Raw genomic sequence first — 11,487 nt, forward strand, 5'->3', positions numbered from 1 at the left:
AAAGCTTATGACAAACAGTGAAACGGTCATTAGGTATTAAAAAACCAAACCGGCCCTTTGTGCCCAGCTGCTTAATGTATCTGTATGGATGGCTTTTCATTCCTGAGCCTTCTGGGCCTTGGGACACTGGTGACATGCTTTGTCTAAAACCCTCACCCATGACCACATCAGACATCTGCAGTGGTGGGAGGAGCCTCAGTGGCCACCTTGTTTAACCCGTACCCAACGAGAGAAGAACTGACAAGGACTTTTCAATGGAAGACTCTGTTTCCACCTTTCACATCTCAGGCTTCTTTATTCAAGATGACACTGCATGGCCTTACCCCATTACAAGTTACACAAGTGGCAGCAATGACCAGGGCCCAGGGTGGAGGCCAGACTGGGCCCAGCTCAGATGTCCTCACTCATGATGGCTGCGTATTCTCTCTGGTGCTCGACAAGCTTCAAGAAGACTTTGTACTTTTTGTCATAAAATCTGTATTGGAAAAAAAAGTGAAATTGATAAATCAGATGGGCCCAAATAAAACATTTCACATGCTGCTTATACTCAGGAAAACATAAAATCTCTTTGGTTCCTTTTAAAAGAAATACATAGCATCTCCCTAAATGTTTGCAAAGTGCTTTTCATATGATATCTTCTTTGAGCCTCATAAGAACCCTGGGAAGTAGGTGCGTGATTATCCCCATTTTACAGATGAACAAAACTGAGGCAGACAGAGGTTAAGAAATGCACGCAGAGTTACCCATCTAGTAATTGAGAGTTAATTCAAACTCAGGTCTTCCCTACTCCACATGCAGTCCTACTCTATCCAAACTATCATAAGTGGGAGAGAAGGGTAGGGAGGTCTGGGTTGAGCACAGTGCCTCTGCTGTCACATGATGGGTCCTCAATATGTAGACAGACAAAACATTTATTAAGTGCTTACTTTGGGCTAGGGGCTGTGCTCTTGGAGGACTGAATTAATAAAGAGTCCCATACTGAAGGAGCCATCTCCCACCTGAGCTGTGATTTATAGTTCTCATATTTTTGTTGCCTTTATTTGAGATTATTCAATAATAGATTTAGAGTTGGAAGAAACCTTCAAGATTCTAGTCCAGTTCCATCCATTTTACAGATACAGAAACTGAGGCCCACAGATGGGAGTTGACTTGTCCTAGGTCACCCGAGGTGCAAGTAGAAGAACCAGGGTTTCACACCAGGTTCTCTGACTTTCCTCTTGCCCATGGTGTCTCCTTTCCTTGGTATCATAGTATACTTTTTGTCTTTATAACATGAGAGGTTAAAATGTTTCTAGTCCTGACCACCATGTTTTAGGAGGGACATTGACCAACAGCAGTTAGTCCAGCAGAAAGTGGTAAGGACAGCTAGGAGACATGAGTAAGTTAATACTTCAAGGATCTATGAGTTCAGCAGTGGGGTGGTCCCTCCATTGACACAGACTGCAACTTTCTAAGCCTTAGTAGATGGTGTTTGACATTTGTTATGGTCAAAAATTTCTTTCACACGATGCTTATGGAGTCATAACTCTTTCTTAGGTAGGGCTGGGTTATGGACACCAGACAGTCACCAGGCCTTTCCAGTTTGATAGAGACTGCCAGAGACTGAGTTTGTGTTTGAGAATCCAGAGACTCATCTCACTGGGCAAAGTCAGCACCAGGAAGTGAAGACCGTCTACAAGAAGATTTCTTGATTCCCCCTAATTCTAGTGCCTTCTTTTTGTTGACCTCCCACCCCAATTTCGCTGCACATTCTTGTTTGTCCAGAGTTGTTTGCATGTTGTCTTCCCCCATTAGACTGTGAGCCCCTTGTTAAAATGGACTGTCTTTTGCCTTTCTGTGTAGCCTCAGGGCTTAGCACGGTGCCGGGCAAATGCTAAGTGTATAATAAGTCTTCCTGACTCCAAAACGGGCTCTCTATCCACTAACCACGGCAGTCATTCAACAAGGATTTACATAGCTCTTACTATGTGCTGGGCACTTTGATAAGCGCTAAGGATGCAAAGAAAGACAATGGATGCCCCCCTCCCAAGGGGGAAGACTATATGCAAACAGCTCCATGCAAGCAAGATATCTACAGGGTAAATTGGAGGTCATCTCAAAGGAAGGCAGCACTTTCACTGAGCCTTGGAAGAAGCCCAGGGATCTCTCAGGCCTGGGGGCCTCTCCTAATATAATATGTAATAGCACAACATTTCAAAATGCAAAAAAAAACTCTATTGGTTTGTCATTTTATTTACCTGTTGTCATTATTCCAAGGACAGTCACAGGTAGAAAGCTAGCTGGCTTTAAAGCCTCTCCTGACACACTGTGTGTTCCTAGGTAAGTCACTGACCTTCTCAAATCTCCAGGTAATACTCTAAGATTCTAACTTGTCAAATTCTGCTGACCTGTATTAGTAGAGGGAATTTTCTCATTTGGTAGTTTCCTGTACTAATGAAATCATCAGTACAGTCCCTATCCCTATACTGATAACACTTTAATGTACATTTTAAGATTGAAATATTTTTAAAAGATGTCAATACCGTATAATTTGTATTCCTAGACTCAAAGACTTAAAATTCCTACAAATATAAAATAAAAAAAAATTTTGAGAAAAGGTGATAACTATCTGATAAAAAGAAAAATCTTAATACAATATATTTTTTTTTCTGAAATAACATAAGAACATGAGTAACTGAAATGATTAAATAGGTATCCAGCCAAAGAACCTAGCTTATAAGAATGGAGTAGATTGAATGGCAAGCAGCACTGAATTCAGGTCACATAATCAGGGAAATGGTGCCAGGTTCTGGGCTTGATAACAGTCAGGGGAATTTGGAAGCCATGGTGGCTAAGGACACATCCAACATGGAGTATATTTCTGTCTATGATCACAAACTAATTAGACCCATATGGCAAAAGGATCCTCAAGGCCAGAAAGGCCAAGTGTAGAGAGAACATAAACAAATGGTTTGAAATCTATCCAATGGAGAGATGTCAAAGTGCTGGATTGGGAGTCAGGAGAGCGAGGTTTTAGATGAGAGATGCCACTTCCAGAACAAAAGCCAACAGGGCTTCAGTTCTCTTGGGGGCCTCTGAGAAGATGACAAGCATTCTGACTGCATCAATCTGGCATCTGATACTCGGATATTTGGTGGAACTGCACACAACTTTAAATGAACTACCAGTCTAGCTGAGATGTATCTGCCACCAACTTTTCAACAGTCTCAAAGCCCTTTCATATCAGTTCATAAGCTGGAAAGGATCATAGAAGTCATTGAGGCCAGCTCCCTGATTTCACAGATAAGGCACAGAGAGATTAAGTGACCTCCTTAGGGCCACCCAGCTGTAGGATTTGAATCTTCCAGGATTCCAAGTCCAATGTTCTACCCATTATAGCACGCTGCCATTAATTATGTTTCCCTTACCCTTACAATGTACTGACGAAAGCTTTTTGAGTATTAAAGAAGATATCTGATCCACAGGCTTCTCACCGCCGAGAAGACAGATATCTACTAACATTTTAAATATGAAAATAAAACCCACCTATTCTAAGCTTTTCCCCAAACTCAACATGGCCTATGTGTGTATCAGAGCAGACACTTGGGGCCTAAGTCTGGGGTTCCAGTGCTGGGTCACATTGGGCAACACTCCTCTCCCTGAGTTCTAGCTGTAGCCTGAGAGCTTTGACCTCAATCGCCCCTGAAGCCCCTTCTAGCTCCCAATCAGTCCCCTCTGAGATGATTTCTGCGCCCTTTGCAGAGGATGATAATCTCCACAGAGACCTTTTCATGATTCACAAGTGCTCATTTTCCTTTCTTTGCAAGGCTTGCAATGTGCCTGAAGATGGCGCCCTGACACTTCTTGTACAATTTCAGGACTTTTTAATGATATTTACAGAATTATGGAAAAGAACAGATGAAGGGTGCATTAGATAACACGGAATCAAAGATCTCTATCTCCAGCACAGAACACAGTGCCTGGAACACGGTAGATGCTGAAGAAATGCATCTTGATAGATTGGCTAAATATTCAATGGTCTGATGTTCAGATAAGTGGAGTCATTTCCATGTATACTAGATATTAAATAAACAAAAGCTCAAAGTCATGGAATCACAGACCTAGAGCTGGAATGAGCCTCAGAAGTCATTCCATCCAAGCCCCTCATTTTATGGAGGAAGAATCTGTGACCAAGGGAGGTGATGGGACTGGCCCAAGGTCACACAGGAAACAAGTGCCAGGGATGATGTTGTTATTCAGGCATACAGAACCAGGGCTCTTTGGACTTCCTTTTGCTAAGTTTCTTGGCTTCTTTGAGAAGCCACCAGAAGAAGAGGAGAAGCTCTCAGGTGGGGATTGGTGAGACCCCATTCACCTGTGGGCTAGAATCAATCAACTAACAAGCTCTTATCAATCCACAGCTTTGCATTTGGTACCATGTTAGGCTCTGGGGATACAAAGCACCAGTGAGGGAAGCCCTGCCCTCAAGGAGCTATTTTCTATTGGTGGAGACAACGTGTATGTGTGTACATATGTAGAGAGATAGATATTGGTGTATCATAAATCTCTATATAGAGAGAGTCTAGGAGTGTTCTCTCTGTCACTGTCTCTCTCTTTTCTCTCTCTCTCTGTCTCTCTCTCTCTCTACACATGTATACATATATAATACATTCCTTCATATATTTGTGTGTGTATATATATATATATACATATATTATATAACAAATTATGCATATTATGTCTCCATATTTAGTGTATGTATATGTATGTATAGCTATCTATACTAAATATAAAGTAATTTTTTGAAAGAAGGAAGCAATAGGTGGGGAGCGGGATCAGGAAAAGCCTCACACAGAATGTGTGGCCTTTGAACTGTATCTTGAAAGAAACCTTACCAGCAGGTTGAGATGAGGAGGGAGAACATTCTACGCACCAGGGATGACGTGCAAAGATGCAGGACAGCAGGGGGAATGTCACAGTGCAAAGCACAGTAATAAAACCAGGATGTCTGGACCTCGGGTGTGTGGAGGGCAGTCACGTGCAGCAGCTTGAGAACGTCTGGGTGGGAATCCTACCCCTCCTAAGAAGAAAGCCTTTCCCCTGCCTGAACTTCTGTTTCCTCATCTGCAAATGGATGGGGTTCATCTCCACCTGGCCCAGCTGTCCTCTCTCCTTTGTTTTCCAAGAGGATCAATTCAAGGGTGAAGCCGGGACTTGGGTGTGAATTGAATTTAAGTGAGGCTGGGCTGGACAAAGTCATCAGTCTCACTTTCTCTTCCAGCTAGTGCCAGCAAAGTCCAGCGGCCGGAAGAAAGTCAGCATGAGTGGAGATGGCCAGGATGTGCTGGATGGCCTTGGTGTCTTCCATGTCTGACCAAGCTCTAAGCTCTGCAGTGCCTGCTTCAGCTGCCTTCATGGCCAGTAGAACAAACTGTTCTCATTCATCCATTCTTCATATCTTTGGGGCAGACACCCCCCTAACTCTGTCTGTTATCCTCAGCCTGGTCTAGCCTGCCTGTGCACACAATGAGCTGGGCTGGGGGTCTGCGGCTCCCAGGATCATTCTCTCTGACTTCAGGCCAACAGTCTCCTAGGTCTGCTTTAGGAGAGTGCATTGCACACCTGAAAGCATTTTCTAATTGTGGGTTAGAGCTCAACAAGGAGGAGAGGAAGAGTCAGTATTTCTCTGGTGTTTTAAGATTTGCAAAGTATTTTATAAATAGGATCTCAATTGATCCTCACAACAACCCTGGGAGGCAGATGCACTTATTTTCCCCACTTTTATTGAAGGGAAAACTGAGGCAGACAGCAATTAAATGATTTACCCAGGGTCACACAGCTAGTAAGTATCCGAAGTTGTATTTAAACTCAAATCTTCCTGACCTCTGGTCTGGTGCCTATCTACCCCACCATCTAGCTGCACGTATGCATACATACATAAATACATATGTGTGTGCATATATAATATGTGTGCATATTGAGAGTAGTAAATATGACATATAATAGCCTCTAATATTCCTTTTTATATCTGTATGTAGACACACACCATTATAGGAAATTCCCCATCGCTTTGGGGCATTAAGCCTTGCAAAGCATTTTCCTTACCTTTCCTGGTAAATGGTCATTGCAGCTGCTGCTTTTCCTCATTTTACAGATGAAGAAAGGAAGCCCTAGGAGGTTAAAAGACTTGCCTATAAAGCTCCAGATGGCAGGAATCGGAGCTGGCATTGGAACTTAGGTTTCCTTTTCTAAATCTAGTACTCTGTGGGCCTGGCAATCAATGCTCTTGAGGGAGAACATGGGGCAATGCTTCCACAACTTGATACAAACCTTGGAAAGTACTGAGTTCCCCATGATCAGATCTACTCAGGCATCAGTGACCTTCAGTCTGTATTTGTATTGAGGGGAGTCATGCTTCATATAGGAAAGCGACTGCAGACCTTAAACAGTCCTTCTGACTCCAGGCTTGGGGGATGCTTGATTACTTCTCAGATGTCACTACAACATTGACTGTTTTCTCTTTCTGTGCCAAGCTCACTTTGAACATGTTTTTAATTCCAAATCTAAAACACTTTCCTATAACCACAGACTTAACACACATCCTTGGCTTACAGCTTCAAAGTAAAGTTAATCAGCCAACTCATAGGAGAGTTCTGGTTACCACCCAGATAAAAACAAAGATGAGTGTTCACTCTTTCCTTTGGTCCCTCATCAGAGAGTTCTCACTGATCAGACACCAGAAATCTACAGATAATGTTAATCATAGGATCACTGATTTATAGAGAGGGACCTTAATGGTCATCTAAGAACAGCTACATTGCACCATAATGCATAGAGGGCCAGGCCCATTCATCTTCTTGAGTTCAAATCTGGCCTAAGACAGTTAGTATCTGTGTGACCCTGGGCAAGTCACTTAACCCCATTTGCCTCAGTTTCCTCATATGTAAAATGAACTGGAGAAGGAAATGGCAAACCGTTCTAGGATCTTTGCCCCCAAAAAACTCCAAATGATATCATGGAGAGTCCAACAGGACTGAAAATGAATCAACCAGAACAAGAAAAAACCAACAGCCCTACCTCCTTGTTTTATACAAGAAGGAGCCTGAGGCCCCAGGAGGTAAAGATCATACAAGACCAGTTAGTATAGTAGACAGAGCCCTGCATGTGGAGTCAGGAAGACGCTATCTTAAATCCTACCTTATGAGTTGATTTGCTGACTCAACATGTCAGCCTCCCTTTCCTTAGCTATAAAAAAGGGGTAAAATAGCATCTTCCTCATGGGGGTGTGTAAGGATCTAATGAGGTGATGGGTGTGTAAAGTACCTTTAAGCCTTGAAGGGCTGTGTAAATTCAAACTATATTATTATTATTATTTCCAACACTATTAAAGCAGCAAAACAACAGTGGAAGACTCCAGTTCAAATCCCACCTCAGAACTCACAACCTCAGTGACTATGGGCCAATTGCTTAATGTACCTTGGGCCTCAGTTTCCTCATTTTTTCAAAAGAGGGGTTTAGACTAGAAGACCTCTAATATCTCTACCAGCTCTAGATCTACGATCATTTGAATCTCTAAATACAAATTCAGGGTTCTTTCCATGGAAGTCAGCATTTGGACCAACAATTTCTCCCATGTCCTGAATGATCTCTCGATGTCTCTACTCAGCTTCGCCTCTCAAAACGGGGCTCCTTTCATGTTCCCCACCCCTGTCCCAGAGCCTTTACAAATCCTCCCCAATCCCCACAGCTGGAACTACTTACTTCAAATTTTTCCAAAGGAATATATTGCCTCCTCTCTTTTGTTCCAGTATGCCCTTATCTGGCACTAGAGGCGTATGTCCATGTTGTATTTCTCCCCCTCTGCTATGCTATAAAGCTCCCCAAGGGCAGGATGCCCAAGGGTTTGGCCAAATTGCTTTCCACATTACTAATACCATGTGCAAGACAGACATCGAATCCATGTTTTCTGAATGGTCAGTACGACTGCTCTGGAAGGGATATCGATTCCTAAGCACAAGACACACATAAAAATGGTTGTTTACCTCTTCTCCTCAGGTCTGGGGAACACAACTTTCCCAACTTTTCCCATTCTTGCCATTGCCTCCTGTTAAACAATAAACACAGAACAAAGTGGGCTTTTGTTCCAAACCATCATAACCAGAGGAAGATATTTTGCAAATAAGAACATTCTGACTTGGACAAGTTCGGGTTTAATTTTTTTCAAGTCAGTTGGTCTGTTGTGTTTTCGACCTCTATTTTTCAATCATACAATTTTTAAAAAAAGTTGTTTTCCTTTTAAATTTCATTCATGTCTGAAAGAAAAAGTGATAACAGAAACCCTCTTCTCTCTTCCCTCCCCTGTAACAAAGGTTAGACAAGAAAAACAAAGTTCAGCAAAACCAGCCGACATATGAACCGTCTCTGAAACCACACGCAGTGTTCCCCACCCCGGCACGAAATATTCCTGTATCCTGTAGTTTTTGCCGATTTACCATGTGTGATCTGATCGCAGGGCCTGATACTGTAAGGGCTTCACAAGTGTTTATGTGACGGATTGTGAGGTGAAGCCTTCCAAGTGGCTTAATTTCTATTTTGTTTTTCATTAGTGATTTGGAGCAGTGTTTCATATGGTTGCTGATAGGTTGTAATTCTTAATATGAGACCTTTTTGTTCATATCCTAGACCAGCAGTTCTCAACGTATGGTTCGGTGATGCCTGGGGTCACCAAGATCCTTTCAGGAGGTTCACAAAGTCAAAACTATTTTCATAACAGGCAAACACTTTAATTTCTAATATGCTAATATGTATATATGCATTTGTATATAATATTGTAAAGGGATCTGGAGACCAAAAAGTTTAAGAACCTGTGTTCTAAGATGTTTTTCTATTGTGGAATAGCTTGTGGCCTTGGATATTTGGTTTAATTTCCTATAAGCTTATCTATGAGACTCAGATTAGAAATATTGGATGTGAAGATTTCTTACCCAGTTACCCTTCTCCACTTGGCCTAGATGCTTTGCTTTTATTAGTAAAAAAAAAAAAGCTTTTTAATTTTGCGTAATATTTTCTTTTCTTTTAAATCTATTATTTTTTGTCTCTGTCCCTCGTTTGGTTAAAAATGATCTTCCAAGCCAGTTGGGAACAATATCTCCATCTATTTTTCTCAAATTTCAAAAATGACATGACCTTTTATATGTAAGTACTCACTTAGGATGTATTAATTATGTGGGCTAAGTCACAAATGACTCTCTCTGTCTCTGTCTCTCTCTCTGTCTTTCTCTCTCTCTCTCTCCCTCTCTTTTTTTGGTTTGGCCAAACTGCTTTCCAGATTGCTGAAAAGATCTTGTCAAATTAAAGTGTTCTTCCATAAGTACTTCATGTACCAAGCTCCACTGAACACTGGGTTACTGAATGCAATTGTTTCCAATTTTTTATTATCTACTATGTTATACTGATCTATTTTTCTATTTTTAAAGTATCCCAAATAGATTTGGTCTTTATTGTTTTATAATATAATCTGAGTTCTGAAAATCCCCACATTGTTCCTACCCCCCTCCCCAATTTCTAGATCCTAGACCTTTTTTCCCCCTTTCCAAATACATTCTGTTCTAATTTTGTCTAGTTTTGTGAAGTCTTTCCGGGAAGTTCAATCAATATAGCAATAAATATGCAAATTAATTTAGGTAGCATTGTCATTTTTATTATATTAGTAGTCATTGGCCATATTGTTTTCCAGACTGCTAATGCCATATGCCAGATAGGCATTGAATCCATGTTTTTTGAATGGTCTGATGAGCAGTAAATATCCCTATCTGTCTTTAATATGTAAAGAACATTTTACAATTGCATTTATATGTCTTCATAGTGTTCCAGTGGCTTGATATCCAAGTATTTATTTTATTGTTATTATACATGAGATTTCTCTATCATTTTCTCTTGATTATCTATTATTTTAAATAGAAGAAACAATCTTTATGTTAATATTTTAAGTTTGTCCCAAGCATTTCTATTGTTATAAGCAACTGGTTAAACTGGTTGGATCAACAGAATTTACCTTTTTTTTTTTTTTTTGCTTTTTGGAGGGCAATTGGAGTTAAGTGACTTGCCCAAGGTCACACAGCAAGTTTTTGTGTAAATCTTCTGAGATCGGATTTGAACTCAGGTCCTCTTGACTCCAGGGCCGTTGCTTTATTCACTGCACCACCTAGCTGCCCTGAGAATTTACCTTTTGTTAGCCAAAGATCTTTGGTCACAAGTGATATAGTGTGTGTATGCATGTATGTATAATATAATTTTGTTATTGTTTTTCAATAGTGTCTGACTCTCTGTGACCCCATTTGGGATTTTATTGGCAGAGATACTGAAGTGGTTTTGCTATTTCCTTCTCTAATTCATTTTATAGATGGAGAAACTGAGGCAAACATGGTGAAGTGACTTGCCCAGGGTCACACAGTCAGTAAGGATCTGAGGCCAAATTTGAACTCAGGAAGATGAGTTTTCTTGACTCCAGGCCTGGAGTTCTATGCACTGTGCCACCCAGCTGCTCTGTGTATAACCACACACACACACACACACACACACACACACACACACACACACACATACACACACACACGCATTTAATGTGTAGAGGATAGAAGTGAAATCAAAGGCACTTTAGACTAGATCACAAGGTATTGTGAAACACAAGAAAGTCAAAAGGAGAGACATGGAGAGAGTACACAGTTCCAGAAACGATTTTGTAACATCTTACAACATTGCTCACTGCAGTGGCAAGAAACACTGGGAAGAAAAGCCTATTGTGGAGGGTTTGGGGATCAGTCTAGAAGATTCGCAAAGAGCCCCAGAGACACTCATTTAAATGATATCCTTGTACTAGCAAACTTCATATAATTATTTAATCAGAAAACCACTTTAGATTCTTTATAATTCTATACTATTTGGAAATTAAATCCTGACAATGTTTGTGTATTTATTTTGAATCCTATTACTTTACTGAATAGGGCAGCTAGGTGGTTCAGTGGTCAGAGTGCTAGGTCTGGAGTCAGGAAGACCTGAGTTCAAATCCGGCTTCAGAAACTTGCTCACTGTGTGACCCTGGGTAAGTCACTTCACCCTATTGGCCTCTGTTTCCTCATCTGTAAAATGAGCCGGAGAAGGAAATGGCAAAGCAGTCCATTTGTTGGGTTTGTCCTTGGTTCTCAAAGAGGACCACGGCATCAGGGAAATGATGACATGACTTGCGGCTGTCTTTGACTTGAGTGAGGGAGGGCTCTGTAAGGGCACTGGCCTGACTGTCTCCTCCAGAGCCATCTGGGGCCAGTGACCAGATATTCATCAGGATGACTGGAGGTGACCCAGAATGCAGTGGGAGACGCTGGTCCTTTTAGGCTAAGGCCTTTTCACAGACTCTCTTAGAGTGAGGTAACACCTATTTAGTGAAGAGGCCTCTTTAAGAAGTGAGAGGAAGGAAGGAAGGAAGGAAGGAAGGAAGGAAGGAAGGAAGGA

General features: G+C 41.4%; 1 protein-coding gene across 8 annotated transcripts in view; it reads right to left on the reverse strand.

Annotated features, from left to right (window-relative positions):
* Positions 1 to 275: 275 nt before the first annotated feature.
* Positions 276 to 11,487, reverse strand: part of LOC138164927 (FGGY carbohydrate kinase domain-containing protein-like) — a 544,546-nt gene continuing 533,334 nt past the window's right edge. For all 8 annotated transcript variants that reach the window (XM_069092899.1, XM_069092902.1, XM_069092898.1 and 5 more), the window contains 2 exons: positions 8,022 to 8,083; positions 276 to 475 (listed from right to left, as the gene is read on the reverse strand). In XM_069092899.1, coding sequence (XP_068949000.1) covers positions 391 to 475; positions 8,022 to 8,083 — 147 coding nt within the window. In that variant the 3' untranslated portion in view covers positions 276 to 390. The remainder of the gene's footprint in view (positions 476 to 8,021; positions 8,084 to 11,487) is intronic.

The sequence above is a fragment of the Petaurus breviceps genome, unplaced genomic scaffold (assembly GCF_028583685.1).
Source record: "Petaurus breviceps papuanus isolate PSGF00001 unplaced genomic scaffold, PetGlider_PUasm1.0 207, whole genome shotgun sequence".
NCBI lineage: Eukaryota > Metazoa > Chordata > Mammalia > Diprotodontia > Petauridae > Petaurus > Petaurus breviceps.